The 19,292-nt window shown below is 26.4% G+C and overlaps 4 protein-coding genes across 5 annotated transcripts; 3 read left to right on the forward strand and 1 right to left on the reverse strand.

Moving 5' to 3' along the window:
* The first annotated feature begins 441 nt into the window (after positions 1 to 441).
* On the forward strand, positions 442 to 1,842 carry LOC128960769 (B-cell lymphoma/leukemia 11B-like). Its single transcript, XM_054306903.1, has 2 exons — positions 442 to 628; positions 765 to 1,842. The coding sequence occupies exons 1-2, from the start codon at positions 442 to 444 to the stop codon at positions 1,745 to 1,747; spliced, it is 1,170 nt and encodes a 389-aa protein (XP_054162878.1). The 3' UTR covers positions 1,748 to 1,842.
* A 1,865-nt stretch (positions 1,843 to 3,707) lies between these two features.
* Positions 3,708 to 5,260, reverse strand: LOC128960770 (uncharacterized). The gene is made up of 2 exons (XM_054306904.1): positions 4,061 to 5,260; positions 3,708 to 3,982 (listed from the first exon to the last, which is right to left on the reverse strand). Exons 1-2 carry the CDS (start codon positions 5,190 to 5,192, stop codon positions 3,708 to 3,710), a joined length of 1,407 nt encoding a protein of 468 aa, XP_054162879.1. The 5' UTR covers positions 5,193 to 5,260.
* Positions 5,261 to 7,670: 2,410 nt separating this feature from the next.
* LOC128960768 (sodium/potassium/calcium exchanger 5-like) lies at positions 7,671 to 14,370 on the forward strand. 2 transcript variants are annotated; one of them, XM_054306902.1, is made up of 6 exons: positions 7,671 to 7,880; positions 7,959 to 8,289; positions 10,074 to 10,188; positions 10,299 to 10,599; positions 12,379 to 13,163; positions 13,918 to 14,370. In XM_054306902.1, exons 1-6 carry the CDS (start codon positions 7,684 to 7,686, stop codon positions 14,343 to 14,345), a joined length of 2,157 nt encoding a protein of 718 aa, XP_054162877.1. In that variant the 5' UTR covers positions 7,671 to 7,683; the 3' UTR covers positions 14,346 to 14,370. The 2 variants fall into 2 exon arrangements, with proteins under 2 accessions (XP_054162877.1, XP_054162875.1); XM_054306900.1 differs by having other exon boundaries at positions 7,671 to 8,289.
* An 822-nt stretch (positions 14,371 to 15,192) lies between these two features.
* Positions 15,193 to 15,680, forward strand: LOC128960771 (uncharacterized). Its single transcript, XM_054306905.1, has one exon. The coding sequence runs from the start codon at positions 15,193 to 15,195 to the stop codon at positions 15,658 to 15,660; it is 468 nt and encodes a 155-aa protein (XP_054162880.1). The 3' UTR covers positions 15,661 to 15,680.
* The last annotated feature ends 3,612 nt before the right edge of the window (positions 15,681 to 19,292 follow it).

The following is a 19,292-nucleotide window of genomic DNA, read 5'->3' on the forward strand; positions in this document are numbered from 1 at the left end:
AGTGCCGGCCGACCATATGATAATGTCTCCAATTACAAGTAGTCCGAGTGTAGCCGATAGAAATATGTCTACCGGTATATAGTTGACCACTGGTACCAATAGGGCCAGAAATATTGCCTGGGCCACATTGAATACGGTATACATAAAGGCAGCCGTGTGTTGGTCAACACCACCACCACTATCACCTCCCTGACCATACAAATGGACAAACGTTGGATAATAGGCAATGAAATAAGTGTTTAGAAAATATATTAGACAGACTATATAATTTTAAATTATACAAAAAAAAAATTAAATATTATTTTCATGATTTAAAAAAAAAATTTTAAACAATATATTTTCAAAAAATAAAAAATAAAAAAAACTATTAGTATCAAAATTTTCTGAAGACTATCCACACAAAGACACTCAACAACAGCAACAACAACAAAAACTGATGACATGTCGACGCAAAAACCACCACCACCACCACCACCACGATCAGCAGCTATTGATCCCGCGGCCAGACAGCGACAGGTGGCCAGGGATAGGTCGGCTGCGGCCTATTTGGATCAATTGTCGGCAATTGTTAAGGCCGTGGCCAACCGCCGACACTCGCCCTGTCTCCAGGCCGATGAGATGGAAATACGTAGACGAGTTCGGGACATCAATCGGCACTACCGGTGGTCCGTCGCGTTGGACGATCCGGTTGTCTTCCATGACGACGACGCCGAGGGACTGGTGGGAGTTATTACACTCCCATACAAAAATGGCCTCGGCGTCAGGATCGCATGGGAACACCGGTAGCAAACAACAGTCTCCTCCTCCACCACCGCCTCCTCCACCGCCACCGCTGCCACCACCTCCTCCACCGCCACCGCTGCCACCACCTCCTCCACCGCCACCGCTGCCACCACCTCCTCCACCGCCACCGCTGCCACCACCTCCTCCACCGCCACCGCTGCCACCACCTCCTCCACCGCCACCAGTGGTACACAATGGTACCATCAAATGGCGAGACAATTCGGATCTATCTAAACGACTACAGGACCAACAGTCTGCGTACAACAAGAATGAAAACGATACGAACGCCAAGTCTTCATCGGCGGCCGCTTCGCGAAAACGTCAGATGGAATTTCCCCGTACATTCATCACATCCGGCGACGCATCCGCCGATGATAATGCCGAAGTAATCAAAGACAATATGTGGCCAAATCCGTTGCAATATTTTCTGGTACCCGATATTGAAGTGAAAAACGGCGGTCTGGATGGCGAAGATTCGGATGACGACGAAAACGATGAATCGGTTGTTGTCGTCGAAGAAGAGGATGACGACGGAGATAGAGATGAAGAGTGCGATGACGATTGCAAAGGTGGTCCCGACGAGGATGACAATGGCGGCGTTTTGCTGTTTTGCCGACCGTTTGGCTTGTCGGCCAACGATAGTACCGCTACCGCTAGTGGTGATAACAAGGCCAATATCGGTAATTTTACACTAACTGAGCTCAGAAACAGTTCGATAGCTTTTAGTTTATACAGGGCTCAGGTAGACACACATGTATTGTTTATTACACAATGGTTTCAAACGCAAGTCAATAATAATAATAGTGATGTTATAGCCAAACGTAGCCATCAATTGTATGATTTCAATGACCCGAAGTTACCGATAGCTATTGATAGCAGCAACAATACTACCCATAGTAAGGAAATACCCGATATTGTCGACAATACTGACGATCAGTATTATAGCTATATACTAGGATTATAGCTATACTTTGAGTCCGATGATAATGAGGGCATTGTATTTGCTAAGCACCGGTATATTGGATATTATTGTTTATTTAATAGTAGTAATCAAAATCAATGAGTAAAATAAATTATTTTTTGTTTATAATATTAATTGTAATTATTTTATTAATAATTTGTTTTATTATAACTAATTTAGTGTAGAAATAGTAATATGAAACCAACTGTCGATTTGTTTGATTGTAAACCAACTATAAAACTACCAAAACTTACCGATGATGACAATGATATAACAATTAGTAGTATTAATAATCCTGTATTTATTGATATATTGTTTGATAAAATCTACAAAATTATGGCATTTTTATTAATTGCTATAAATTTATTAGTATTTCTAGTTTTGCCATTAATTAAGTTATATTATACAGGTAATACCCGATATTGTCGACAATATTGGCTATAAGTATTTAAATTGATTATTAAACAAACAAATAAATAAAAAAAATGCAATTTAATCATATAATAGTATATTTATTTAGTTATTTATTTTTTTAAAATTAATAATTATCTACAGTTTTTTTAAATTTGTATTTAATTTAATTTTTTTTAAATTAAATCATATAATAAATATTAAATAATTATGTTTAGTATAAACAGCAATATATTGTATGGACTGGTAGTATAGCTACTTCACTGCAATACTGTTAGCTATGCCCAGGGATTGATTAACAAATATTATACAACAATGTATGTGTAGATACTGTAGTACTACTACTACTAGAGTCTAGTTACTCTAGTAGTCTAGTAGTCTAGTAACTAAACTATCCCATACCAGTGCTGTACAATGTATTTTTTGATATATATAAAAGGGGTTTTCATATATTTAGCACATGCGGTTTTTGCTATAATTCTTAAATGGTGTGAGATATATTAATTTTGTAAAAAATGTATTAAAATATGATTTACGCGTGATATTATAAAACATTAAATTTTTAATTTTGATCACGTGATCATATTTATTTTGGGATGTTTGCAAACCACTATGTCAGAACCTAATCTATAAATGATAGAATAAAATTTCAATTATATTTTTGTAAAGCTTACATTGAAAATTTATGGAAAGAAAGAATTTTTAAAATTGGTCGAAGAATAAAATTTTTATGGTTTTTCAAACTTGTGGAATAACACATTATATAAAATAGTCAAAAATAAAATGACGTTATTTATGGATAGTAGACACTAATTAGATAAAGATTTTAATACTATTACTTATTCTAAAAACAAAATTTTTTTATGTCGAATATTTTTTTAGATATTCAAATTACAATAAAAAGCACAACATAGTAATTCGATAATGTAATTTGTAATTAAATTTTATTATTTTAAAAAATATTCGACATAAAAAAATTTTGTTTTTAGAATAAGTAATAGTATAAAAATCTTTATCTAATTAGTGTCTACTATCCATAAATTACGTCATTTTATTTTTGACTATTTTATATAATGTGTTATTCCACAAGTTTGAAAAACCATAAAAATTTTATTCTTCGACCAATATTAAAAATTTTTTCTTTCCGTAAATTTTCAATGTTAGCTTTACAAAAATATAATTGAAATTTTATTCTATCATTTATAGATTAGGTTCTGACATAGTGGTTTGCAAGCATCCCAAAATAAATATGATCACGTGATCAAAATTAAAAATTTAATATTTAATAATATCACGCGTAAATCATATATTAATACACTTTTTACAAAATTAATATATCTCACTCCGTTTAAGAATTATAGCAAAAACCGCATGTGCTAAATATATGAAAAACCCTTTTATATATATATATATATATTTCTATATATTGATTGAATTTTTTTTTATTTAATGATTTTTAAATTATTATTAAATTCACTTGAATTTTTTTTACTTTTATTTAATTGAATTCAATTGATATCATAATTAACTGATTGATTGATTGTTCACTTAATTACTTGGATATGGATATGAGTCGATACGAATCGGTAATCATCGGATCGTACGGTTGGCTGGGCTTTGGTTGTGTCCAATCAACGGCTGTAATGTCAATCAGTTTCAATTTAGACCGTTGTCTGTCCATTGATTTCATTACCAGATCCTCAGTAATGTTGTCAAAGACTAGACTCTGGACGACAAGTCTCTGCATTGATGGCATCTTTGTTGTCAATGACTGCAATACTTCCGGTCCGTTGTTGACGACTACTGTATTCAAACGGATACAGGTTTCTAGATATTGAAGTCGCGGTAGATTTAGGTATAGATTGGCAATAAACGGCTGATTGACTATTAGTTTAGTAATCTTACCGCCAATTCTCAGATGTGTTAATTGTGGCCAACATTTCGGTGTTAACTGCAAATCAGTCATCTGTTTGGTTGACAAATGTCTTTCAGCCAAATCAATGTCACTGTTGTCCCAATCATTTTCGCCAACCATATCGAGATCAAGATGTTTCAAACGATGCATTTGTTTGACTGATTTGAATGTCCGGATAAATGCCTTCAAATCAATTTCTTCATAATCGTAACAGATTTGTAGTCTTAGACGACTTAATTGTAGACAATTGTTGGCAATCAGTAGCAATGGATCCGGTATTGATGGTAAAGCCAACAGATGTAATGAAGTATCCAATTGATAGAGTTTTTTAAGCCGCGAGATGTGTTCAAACAATTGTTTGACTTTGTCTTCGCTGGTGTCGTCATCATCAGTAAACGGTATATAATTGGTGTCCAATCGTCTGAGACCAATGTTACCGGCAATAAATTGCCGAAACTGGTCGACAAATCGCGGCTCAAGCAAATCGTCAATTTTAAACGATTGCAATCCCTTAACCAGTAGTTCCTTACTGTCGTCATCGGCAAACACATTGCCGATACGTTTGACTGTCAGATTGTCTAATCGGCTGAACTGTTTGAGCCATGTTTTTGGTCCATGGATTACCAAATCGGACGACACATCAAGTGTTCGTATCATATGTTCCACAGGCAATAGGCTATTGGTGTCCAATTGTTGGTCACAGAGTCGGCTATTCTTATTAACTAACATATAGTTTTCGATACTACAGAGATGTGGCCATAGTTGCCGATGATTGCTGATGATTGACATCAATACTTGATTGTTGTTTTCGTACAATTGGACTGAAGATATTTTCGGATACTTTTTCATCAAATGTTTGGCAAATTTTTCTTCAGGTGTATCACAACATTGACAATACCGATAGCATATATGATTGATCCATTCGGTCGGCAGATGAATACTGGTTAGACTACCGGAGCCGCACTGTTGAAACTGTTTGGACACTGACTCGTATTTAAGCAATTGTTCGACCGGTAGATAACTGAGTATCAATTCGGCCAATTCATCATCAAATTGATCAAACGATTCCCGATTTCGACCTTTCGGTAAATCTTGTCTTGAGTTGTTCGTTATCGATGACATAACCACTGATGGATGGATGGATTGATTTACTGTCTGACTGATTGATTGTTTTAGATTTAATTTCTACTTATTTTGTTTTTACTTTAAATTAAAAAATATTTTTATGTATTGTTACGTAATTTTATTTTTTAAAAATAATTTCTAATAATAACTTACCGATAAAGACAATGTAATAACAAATAGTAGTATTAATCTCGTATTTATCGATATATTGTTTGATAAAGTCTACAAAATTAATTAAACATTTTTATTAATTGGTTTAAATTTATTAGTAATTTCTAGTTTTGTCAATTATTAAGTTGTATTTATTTTTAACATTTTTAATAACTTTTTATTACTTAAGATATTTAAATATATGTTATTTTTTATTTTTAAAAAAATAAACTAAATGCATAACTATTACTATATCGTATATAAAGTAGATTTTAATATATAGTATATTGTATTATATATTGTATATATAATAAATTGTATAAAATTGTAACTTATATTATAATTATTGTTAGTATATTATGCATAGTTTTATTATTTATGATTTTTTAAAAAATAAATACATTTATCATCATATTATTTAATACCTAAAAAATTGACTTAAAACTTATAATATATATATCTAATTATTACAGTATATTGTTTACAGACATTAAACACATATACCATTGACTAAATAACAGCAAACAAAAAATTAGCTAATAATTGATAAAAACTTTTTGATTGAATAATTGCATTAACAATCAAACAAACAATAAAAAAACAAAAACAAAAAAATAAACTAAAGATTTTTTGTCGATTAAAATTAAAAATTACATTCAATTATAGATTAGACAACAATTTAATATTTATTGCTCTCTTTCTCTAGTATTTTATGTTTTTTTTTGTTACTTTTTTGTGTTTGTTTTTTGTTGTTTTGTTTTGTTTGATTGTCTACTATCTTATCAATTCAATTGAAGAGAGAGAGAGAGAGAGAGAGAGAGAGAGAGAGAGAGAGAGAGAGAGAGAGAGAGAGAGAGAGAGAGAGAGAGACCTATTGACTTAAGACATACCAAAAAAAAAATCAATTGATTTCATGACTCTAATCGATATATAATAATACAGTAATAATAATAATATAAACGACTAAACTGTAAATTAAATGCTTTAATGGTGTAGAAAATGATTGTATTATTAGTAGTTATTTTTTAAATTAAATAATAATATTATGTTTAATAATAAAATAAACTTACAGTATATTATAAATGTTAATATACTTCAACAACAAAAAAACTATAAATATATATTTTTTTAATTAATGTTAAAAATCTAATTGTAAGACATTTTTTGTTGTTGTTATCAATTTAATAAAATTAATAATACAATTAGAAATTAATTTAATAAATAAAATTTATAAAAAATAAATAAAATAAAATGATTAAAATTAAACTTTAAAAACATGATATTTGTGATCATTTGTGTCGGTAAACTAAAAATCAATAATTAATAATAAAAATTTATCTATCATTTATATATATATTTATATATATATATATATATAAATAACAATCTCTTAAAGTTAATTAAATATATTATGACTGATAAATTAAAATCTTCAAAAACTAATCAATAGGCAAACAATGATTTTGTAGTACTGTATATAAAATTGCTAATAAAATTAGCTATATATAAAAAATTAGTAATAATTATATCTATATATATATATATATATATATATATTGATATATATATTGATATATAAATATTAACTATGATTATCACAATCACATGGTTAACAAATGATTTATTTGTTTGTTTGATTGATTGATAATAAAAAAATAAATATTAATAAATAATCGGCTATTCGTCCAAAATGTTGGTGTGTATGTGTGTGTGTGTGTGTGTATGTATGGACCGGTAGTTATGATTTTTGACCCGATCCTCTACTACATGAGCACATGTATAATAATATAATAGATATTATATATATATATATATATATATATATATATATATATATATATATATATATATATATATATATATATGAAGTGGTATTAAAAATCAATTTTGCGTCACTAGAGATTTGAAACGTTAGTTAGTTTTTAAGTGCTATCAAACAAATGTCTTATCAATTTTTTTTGTTGTATTTAATTAATAATAATTATTAGTAATAATAGTTAGTCTCCCCCTTAATAATAATACAGACATTTCAACTGTTAATATATAGGTTTAATAATAATTATAATAAGTTTTTAATAGGTTTCTTGATTCATAATAATAATACTAAATAATAATTAGATTATTAATTATTATTTGTATAAAATATTATTTATTTTTTTTAAGAAAATCAAAAAAAAATTATTAAATTAATTAATTATTTTTTGATTTGTTTGTTTTGTTATTATTATTATTATTATTTTTCTCTCATTTGTTAATCTAATATATATTTATTGTAAATAAAATATAAATATATTCATCAAAAAATATATTAAAAAAAATAAATTACAGTATAAGTGAAATGTTAGTTAAACTACTATTGATTGTCTCAATAATACCGGCGCTTATCATAAACGGCAAACATGTTGTCGTCAACTATGCTGCCGATGATGATGGACAACAATTAGACGGTAATGTCGACCACCATACTGTAGTAGTGGCCAACAATCGGCCACCAGTAGTAAAAGTAGTAGTAGTCGAAAATGTGGCCAATTTTCGGTATCAAACCAAACAACAATTACCAGATAATAATAGTACCGATAATAATAATAATAATAATCGTATCAAAAATAATAGTCGCCGACAGTTGCCGTCGGCAAGCGTTGACCACCAACAGCGGCAAAAGCGGGCCGTTTCTGTGAATATACGGCAGCCGAGAGATACTAACGATACGGTAATAGACAGCACTTTACCGCCGCCGCAGCCGCCGACCATCACTACCACTACCCGGGCATTCAATTTGGTTGGCAAACAACAGGCCGATAGTTTGGCACCGTTGGGAAAAAATCGCCGAAACACTAGCCGATCAGCTAATTCAAAGTCCAAATCAAAAAACCAAACCAATGTCGGTGTCGGTACTGTCCGGACACCGCTCGACGAGTTTCCCTCCGACTACATGAGCGATGAGGTCAGTCTAATGTCTAGTTTATATATACTGTATATACTGTATATATATATATATATATATATATATATATATATATATATATATATAAATCACATTTTATTTGTTTGTTTGACAATAATATAACAATTATATTAAATTATTAATATTTTTATTTAATTAGTTTTTTTAGTAGTTGTTTAAAAATTAATTAATTATTGTCTCAATTTATATATGAAAAAAATTTAGTATAAATTTTTGTTTTATTGATTTGAAACTAAAAGTGCAATTCAGTGAATTTCAGTGAATTTTAATTATTATTATTATTTATTAATATTGATAATACATTATTATGTGTTATAAATTAATAAATAATTGTAATTATTAGTGATTTTTTTTTATTAAATAGTAATTTTGTTTTTAATCTATAATAGTTATAAAATAATTGATTGATTTATTGATTGTGTTTTTTTTGTTTGTAATTTGTTTGTTAATAATTATAGTAATTTTTTTTATTATTTTCTCAACTTAACTATTGATAACTATTATATATATATATATATTGTTGAAAATAAATCCTCAATCAAATAATTTTTCCATAAGATAGCGCTAAATGGCTCATAGATATTGTAATACTGTATTAATAATAATAATTATTATTATTATTAAATGATAAAATTAAATATAGATATAAATTAATATAGCAATTAGGTAAATGATTAGGAAATATTTTAAATGTATTTAATAATTATTTTAATTTAAACAAAAAAAATAATAAAAAATTTAGTTAACAATATATTTTTTTGAAAATAGTTATTATTTTCCATATATTTTTTTGAGTTAATTTTTATTATTCATTAAATTGTTTGTCTAAAATTTATTTTCAAAAATTATTATTTTTTTTTGGCTATTATTCAACTCTCGATATCTACTTTTAATTTTATAATTTCTATAATAAAAGATTATCTAATTAATTAATTAATTTTTTATATAACTATTGATATAGATAAATTATTTTATTTTTTTTAAAAAATAAATTTTTTTTATATAGATAATTTTTACAAATATTCCATTCAATAATCATTAATGTATTATTTATTAGTAAAATATTATTTTAGAAAAAATTGATTTATTTAATTATTATCTGTACTTGAAAAACAATATACTGTATACTAAAATTTAAAATTAGATATATATTATTTTCAGGGTTAGATGATAAAATTTTTAGTAAATTATCTTGGTTAGTAAACATATTATTATTATTATAAATTTTATCATTAATACAAATATATATATATATATATATATATATACTAAATAGATACTGGGTAGGATATTTCTAATTATAGCAATTTTTCTAAATAATTTTTTCTAATAAAATCAATAATGTTTATCATCAATTATTATTGATAATGGAAAAAATAAAATAATATAAATCAATAATTGATAATAAAAATTGTTACTAAATAAATATTTAACTAAGTTTTTTGTAGTATCTATTAAATATATAAATATATTAATTAAATAAATTTAAAAAAAATAATAATTAGATAATAAAAATAAACTATTAAATCTATTATTTTAACTATCATATTTTTTTGTTGTTGAAAAAAATAATTATAAATAATTACTAATAAAAAAATAATTATAAAACTATTACTAAAAAAAATTATAATTAGCTAAAAAAAATAATTTTTATCTAGATCATTTTTTTTATTTGATTTGATTTGCAAATTATTTAAAAAATATTAGACTATATATATATATATTTTTAAATATTTTATTTTTTGTTAATTATTATTATATAGTTTCGGTCAAATGGCGGCTTCATTATCCATATAATAGTATTTATCTATTTTTGTCTGGCACTGGCCATCGTATGCGATGTCTATTTCCTACAGTCGCTCGAATATATCAGTAACGGTATGACACACTGACACCCAATCACCCCTACCTCCCACTCCCTCCCCCCCCCAAAAAAATACAATCACTAAAATAACACTATATATATATATATATCTATATATTTATAGCCCTTAGTCTACCCGACGATATAGCCGGCGCTACATTCATGGCTATCGGTACGTCAGCACCGGAATTGTTTACCAGTGTTATCGGTGTGTTCATATCGGACAACGATATCGGTACCGGTACTATAGTCGGATCGGCTGTTTTCAATTTGATTGCCATACCCGGCTGCTGTGGGTTTGCCGCCCACTGGAATCTGAAACGTATGCCCAAAATCAAGTCGTTTCCCATACTAAGGGATATGATCTTCTATGTGCTGACAGTTATTACATTGATATTATGTATTAAAGATAATAAAGTCGATTGGTTTGTATATAATTTTTTTAAAGTTATTTTTATTTTATTTTTTAAAAAATAATAATTTTTATATAAATTATTATTATTTTTTTCTCTTTTTGATTATTATTTTTTTTAAGTGATTTATGTATTGATATATACAAGAGTCTAGACATTCATACTCATAGACACTCATAGAAAGAGAGAGAGAGAGAGAGAGAGAGAGAGAGAGAGAGAGAGAGAGAGAGAGAGAGAGAGAGAGAGAGAGAGAGAGAGAGAGAGAGAGAGAGAGAGAGAGAGAGAGAGAGAGAGAGAGAGAGAGAGAGAGAGAGAGAGAGAGAGAGAGAGAGAGAGAGAGAGAGAGAGAGAGAGAGAGAGAGAGAGAGAGAGAGAGAGAGAGAGAGAGAGAGGTTTATCATATTTATTATTATTATTACCTGTACTGTACTGTATATGAACTTCAATTAATAATATGATATACATTAGTAATATATAACACTTTCGTATATAAATATAATTAATTTTTTATTATATTATATAGAGATATGATTATCATATATGATATCATATGAAACTATAATATATCACAAAAAAATAATAATAATTGACACAAATTATTAAGCAATAATTAATTTTATTATTTAATATGAGATAAATAAAGACATAATTATATATATATATTATCTTTAAAGTAGTTATATATTAGTTAATTTATTGCAGTATAAATTGTTATATAATAGGTATAACTAATTTCTAAAGTTAGGTTTTTATTATGTAGACATAGCACCTGTAGTTTTTTAGACAGACATCTACTTAAACAAACAAAAAATAATAAATTAATTGACTTTGAATTTAATCAAGTATTATATTATATATTATACTATTAGATAATATTTTTTTCAAAAAAAACTTAAGTGAAATATAAGTAAATAAATATAATATTGATTTATCCAATTGAAAGTCAATGATGTATTAAATTACTGCAATATAAACTATATATATACAATACTACTAAATACAGTTTAAAAATAAATAAAAAATAAATATATTAGTGATTTCAATATGTGATTGAACCAATAATTGTAATTTAGTTTATTATTATTTGTTTATATATATATAAAGATAAAAATTACTTTTAATAGATTTAATTTTATTTATTTTTTTGTATTCAACAAAAAACAACGATAATAATTAAACATAGAAAATAACATTTATTATTTTTTAGGCTAATTATTATTATCTATTTATTTATTTTTTGCTAATTTATTACTGGTATCTAATTTAATAGTAACTTTAGATAACATTAACATTAGATAAATTTAGATATCAAACATATTATTTATATATATTTTTAATTTAATTTTATTAATAAATTTAAAAAATTTTATTGAATGTTAATAATAGTTTTAGTCTAAAATAATTATAGAAAAATAATTTCAAAAAAATAATAAAATTAATAACAATTCAAATTGAGTTTAATTAAACTTTCAATTTTTGTTGTGTTGTATTAATTAAATTTAATTAAACTCACAATTATTAGCTAAACTACTAGTAAATTAAGTTAATGACTAAAAAAAAATTTAAAAAAAACAAACAAAAACTTAGTTATACTTACTATTGTTTGACTAAACAAAACAAAAAAAAATCCATTGAATTAAATTGATTTCAATAATAATAATAATAATAATAATAATAATAATAATAATAATAATAATAGAAATACTAATATAAAAAAAACTTTTTTGTTTTGTGTTTAGGTATTGATTTTGATTTAAATTTGATTTTTTTTTTTGGTACTTAATCTTTAAGGGTCGAGTCATTGACATTATTAGCATTATATGCGGTATATATTGTTATAATGTTTTTCAACGCCCAATACTCTCATCTGATCTCTGGTGGCGATGACGACGATGTCGATGAAGGACTAGAAGATGAAGAGGTGGCACCTCTGCTGAAGTCGTCGATAACAACAAACGGATCCACAGCTGTAGTGTCGGCATCACTGATGAAACAGAAGAAAAATCAGAAGAAGAGTTCAATTGAGGAAGACTTTGATAATAATCATTTGACTAACAATTATAATAACATCGTCGATGACCACAACAACGATGGCGGCGGCGATGAAGATGAAGACTATTCGCGTATTGAGTTAACAAAAACACAAAACGGAAAGTATAGGGAAATTAAATCATCAAAAACTACTACTAATGGCAATCAACAACAACAAGCACTGGTAGCTAATAATAATGATGTTGCTCTCTATCCAAAACTACCGGTACCACCGCCACCACCACCTCATCATCATCAGCAGCAGCAACAACACTATCAGCAGCAGAGTAACGGTGCTAATGGTGGAGGAAAGCCAAACTATAACAGTTTGAATGGTGGCGCAAAAGTCGAGGACAATGATGATGGCGGTGGCGGCGATTGGACAGATCATTGGCTAATTAGGACCTTACTGTTCCCGATGACCGTACTGTTTGCCATAACGTTGCCGAAGGCAACCAAATACTGTTTTGTGGTAACATTTTTGATGTCCATTGTCTGGATAGCGGCCCTAACCTATGTAGTAGTCTGGATGACCACTGTTGTCGGTAATTATTATTATTATTATTAATTAATTAATTAATTTTGTTTATAATACTTAAACTTAACATTTTTTTTAATTTATATTTTACATCAAAAACAAAAAATTGATATACTTTTTCCTATAGTTTATTATTATTATTATTATTATTATTATTATTATTATTATTATATAGATATTTAGATAGATTTTTCAATTTCAATATATAATAAATATATAGTATTTTTATTTTAGTAATTTTTCTTTATATTCATACACAAAAAAAACTTAACTAAAAAAATCAAAACTATTATTTGATAAAAAAAACGATAGTTGATATTAATTAGAAACACAAAAAAAACTTATTAACTAAAAAAATTATTTAAACATTTAGAAATTTATTGAAACAATTATCGTAAAATAAAATTTTTATATTTTTCTTAAAAAAAACTTTAAAATAACAATTAATTTTTAATGATAAATATTAATTAAGTTTATGATTATTACAGTATAATACACACTATAAACTAATACCCTACACATATACAGTATTATAGATATATATATATATATATATATATATATATATATATAGTAAATAAAATATCTAAATAATTATCAATAATAATATTAACAACTAATTTAATATTTAGTTAATATAAGTTAATCAAACTTTATTTTTTTAAAAAAATATCAATATTAGAATTATTTTGTTTTGTTTTTTTTAAAAATAATTAATTATTTATTTTCACACATCATTTCAACCCATCAAACCAACATAGGCTATACAATCGGCATACCTGATACGGTATCGGGTATAACTATATTGGCTGCCGGTACCAGCATACCGGAGCTTATATCCAGCTATTTGATTGTGAAAAAAGCCGGGCTGGCCAATATGGCCATCTGTAACTCGATTGGTAGCAATATATTTGATATACTGTTTTGTTTGGGCGTACCCTGGCTACTGAAATCGTTGATTATGATCATAACGTCGGGCAGTGGGTTTCAATCGCTGGCCAATACATCCATACCCATCCAGAGTCAAGCACTACCCTTGACATCCCTGACCCTGTTGATCACATGTGCAGCCCTATTGATTAGCTTGAAACTAAGCAATTGGCGATTAAACTTAAGGATCGGTATCATCTGTACGATAGTCTATGTAGGGTTTGTTACCGTATCGACAGTACTGGAAATTAATGTCTAATATTAATAAATAATAATAACTTTTTTTTTTAAAAATAAATAAATAAGTTTTGAATATAACATAATACATAACATTAGAGGGGGGGGGTGACAAACCATATTTTATAAATATCAATAATTTTTTTTTTAGTATTATTAGGATTATAAAAAATTACTCTATAATTATAATTATTATTATTTTTAATTATAAGTTTTTACCATTTATTATATATATATATATTTAATGAATATTATCAATGATTTGTATTGATTGAAATTTCTGGTAATTTTTGTTTTGTTAATTGAATAGTATTGATGTCTATATACTGTATATATATATATATATATATATATATATATTGATATGTTTATTATATTATAATAATAGATAGATTTATATACAGTTTATTTTTGTTGATTTGATTATTACATTACATACATAAAACAACAACAAATTAATGTGTTTTATTAATTTTTAATTGTAAAACATTTTTTCTCAACAATATTTCTCATATATATATATATATATATATATATATATATATATTGAATAATTAATAAATATTATATAGAGTTATTAACTGTAATTATTATTATTATTTTAATATAATAATAATAATATTATTATATATTTTATTATATTTTTTTTAAAAAAATGTAATTTAATACAATATTTGAGTAATAATTTTTTTTGATAATTAAAATTTTTATATAAATACCATATGGATAGACATTTTATATTAATTAAAAAAAAATAAATAAAATAATAATAATTATCCCAAACATAACATAAAAAATTGTTATTATTATTTATTATTATTATTAATTACTAATTACTAATTGCAAAAAAATAATAATATATTAATATAATGATCGACAATAAGATCACTACCGATGATAATGACAACAACAACAACAACAACAATGACATCAAAAAGCTAAAAGTGCTGGACATGGATGAAGTGGTCGGACATCAGGAACAGGACCGGGGGTTTTGGATAGTCATCGACGGCCTGGTCTACGATATCAGCAAATTCATTGACAAACATCCAGGCGGCGATGAGGTGCTCAGGGAGGTGGCCGGTACCGATGCCAGCCAACGGTTTGCCGAAATTGGCCACTCGGACGATGCCCGAACATTGATGATTGGCTATCGAATTGGTCGACTGGATAAGAGTCGGCTGGGAACGGGCGATACCGATGCCGCTGACAATGGGGTTATTAATAACGGGCCAGTGGTCGACGGCGGGCAGCAACAGGGGGACTGGTGGTCGATATTTGTTGCCACTGTAGTAGCTATTACTACCTATTTAATTATGAGCTATTTGTTTGGCTAAGTTATATATATATATATATATTTAAATATATATATATATGCACCGGTATCTATCAATATTATTATATATACAACAATTGAAATTAATTAATAAATAATAAAATTTTAAAAATATATTTATCATTATTTTATTATTATTATTATTATTATTAAATAATATATAGAAATTAGTTTTTATTTTTATGTGTTTTAATATGATTTATATAAAAATTTTTGTTAGATGTCATTGAATTTGAACAATAAATTAAAATTTTTCAACAAAAAAAAAATGTTTCGTAATTTTCTTTGTTTTAGACATATATAAAACTGATACTAAAATACTGTATCTATAAATTTATTTTAACTATTATTTAATAATTTTTTTTGTGGCCTCTCTCTCTCTTTCTCTTTCTCTCTCTCTCTCTTTCTCTTTCTCTTTCTCTTTTCTCTCTCTCTCTCTCTCTCTCTCTCTCTCTCTCTCTCTAATTGAATCAATTATTAATGCTAGACATGTATGCTTTCATGTATATCAATAAAAAAAATTATTATAATATATTAAATAAAATAATACAATACTAATACAGCAACAAAAAAATGTTAAATTTGATTTTCTCCAATACATCTAATGTATACATCAATACTACTGTAATTTGAGTTTTTTTTTGTTGAAAAATGTATGTACAGTATGTATATACTAAAAATGTGTATAACAAGAGGAAATTTAAATTTTTTTACTTAAATAATAATAATAATAATGTAAATAAAAGTACAGAATATATTCTGTATTCAATTGGGCAACCAATACATATTAGGCATACCTTTTAAAAAATAAAATAATTTTTTACATACAATTTTCACCAAAAAAAAAATAAATAAAATAAAACCTTAATGTGTTTTATTTGTTAAAAACCCCAGAAAAAATGGGTTTCAAAAAAATACTACTAAATAATACTTTAGTATTTTATCCAATCTCTCTCTCTCTCTCTTTCTCTCTCTCTTTCATCACTCATCTCTCTCTCTCTCTCTCTCTCTCTCTCTCTCTCTCTCTCTCTCTCTCTCTCTCTCTCTATTGTGAATCACAAATTGAAACCATATTTTCGACAATTGAATTGAAATAAATATAATAATAACTGTTAGCATGTTTTTTGTGTGTATGTACAGTATGTATGTATGTATAAGTGTGTGTCTAATATATGTTAGTATGCTATAGGAGTTATCATTTTTTTTTTGTGTTGTTGTTGAAGAGTCAAACCAAACTACCAAAAAAAATAATAATAAAAAAATAAATATAATTTTGTAAAATAGTTGGCGAAAAAAAATTACAAATTCTGTACAGAATATGTTTGAAGCAAAAAAAATCTATATATTGTATATATATATATATACAATATATATAGAAAAAGTTTAGTCAAAGAAAATATAAAAACTAACCGAAAGATACCAAAAAAAATAACGTTAGGAAACAAAAAATAGTTGAAATTTTTTTTTTTTTTTTTTGGTGAATGTCTTCAGGGAAATAGTTAAGAAAAAAACTATATATATATATATATATATACAGTATATTTAGTATACATTATATGAACCTAAACTTTGACAATGAACTGACTAAAAGAAACAACAAAACTCTTATGGGGTTTAATAGCAATAGTTTTTTTTTATTTATATATATATATCATTCATTCATTCAATATCACAGAGAGTTCATTGTATGTGAAATTAGTTTGAATATAATAGAGAGAGAGAGAGAGAGAGAGGGAGAGAGAGAGAGTAATGAAAAGTTTATATATATATATATATATATATATATACGACATGAATGAGTACTTTAATTAGCTTTGATTGCCAGCCCTCCTAAGGGCACAAATTTTTATATTATATATATATATATATTGTATATATATATATTTATATAGAGAATATATTGTATATTACTATAATATTTTGTGATATAATAAATATAATAGTAAATTAAATAACATAGAGTACATGGTTTTGTGTGTGTGTGTATATATACTGTATATATATAAATATATTTTTATTTGAAATAATTATCCATTAACTTAATTATTCTATACTAACAACACTAATAATACATTTATATATTTATTTATTTATATATAAATTTTAGCTAATAATGATTTTTTTCATTTTCAATATGACATTAATTAATATAACACTATTCTCTCTCTCTCTCTCTCTCTCTCTCTCTCTCTCTCTCTCTCTCTCTCTCTCTAAGGCAGACAATAATTTATTATTACTCAAAACACACAACACTTTTTATGTAAGATTTATGGCTTTTATGATAAATTGATTTTATACTACTTTTAACTTAACTCTTGAACTTAACAGCAAAATTGAGTTCACATACACACATACATACACACACACACACACACATACATACATACACACACACACACACTTACATACACACACATACATTATCTCAATGTCTATCTATCTATCTATTTATCAGTCATCTGAAAGTTCACTATCTATTATGTTTGCTTATATTGTATACACTGTGTATATGACATTCAATTTCATTATTATGTTATATACAGCTATATATATATATATATATATATATATTATATGCTATAGTTTTATACTGTTTGTATATACTGTATATATCAACATGAAGAGAAAAAAATATTGTATATAATCATTGAATAAATATAATATAAATATAATAATAATAATAATAATAATAATAATAAACGTTAAGACCATACGGTTTGTTGGGGGAGGGGTAGAGAGGGAGTAGGGGTAGACAATTGCTGGGTTTATATTTGTACGACAATCTCATCTAATTAAGTCAAACAACAACAAAAAAAAACTATTATATAAGGGATCGCATATTACTATATGATAATTGTGTTACTTTTTTTTGGCTTTTTGTTTATATTAGCCACAGAAATAAAAGATTGCTTTAGAGAGAGAGAGAGAAAGAAAGAAAGAGAGAGAGAGAGAGAGAGAGAGAGAGAGAGAGAGAGAGCCAAATGAAACTAATTTTTATGATTGAATTTCAAAAGGACGACAAACCAATGGTTTGTCTTATTTATTATATTTATTTCTCTGAGAGACTCGCATTGCAATCCATATTATTATTATTATCGTTTAGACTAAACTATACTATACTTATCTATTGTCTATATATATATATATATATCTATTGAAACAAATTATTGTCAAATGAAAGTCACTCTTGTATTTGATTAGACAAATATATATATATTAGTATATAAGTAGATAGAGTTAGACAATATTGCCATTTGTTGGGAACAGTTATGTTTGTGTCAGTGCTCTCTCTCTCTCTCTCTCTCTCTCTCTCTCTCTCTCTCTCTCTCTCTCTGTTAATATATACATACATTAGAAATAAGGATACATTAGTAGTACTAACTATTTTTGATGGGCGCACACATGTCTTGATCATTGTAATAGTAGTAGTAGTAGTAGTAGTAGTAGTAGTAGTAGTAGTAGTAGTAGTAGTAGTAGTAGTAGTAGTAGTAGTAGTAGTAGTAGTAGTAGTAGTAGTAGTAGTAGTAGTAGTAGTAGTAGTAGTAGTATTTGTTGTTATTATTGTATATAATTTGTTTTATCATTCAATTTAGCTTAAACTTCAATTATCATTAACTTAGTGGCATTAGTATA

This window comes from Oppia nitens, unplaced genomic scaffold (genome assembly GCF_028296485.1).
Source record: "Oppia nitens isolate AA-2021 unplaced genomic scaffold, nextdenovo-longstitch-racon4-pilon3 scaffold53_pilon_pilon_pilon, whole genome shotgun sequence".
Classification (NCBI taxonomy): domain Eukaryota; kingdom Metazoa; phylum Arthropoda; class Arachnida; order Sarcoptiformes; family Oppiidae; genus Oppia; species Oppia nitens.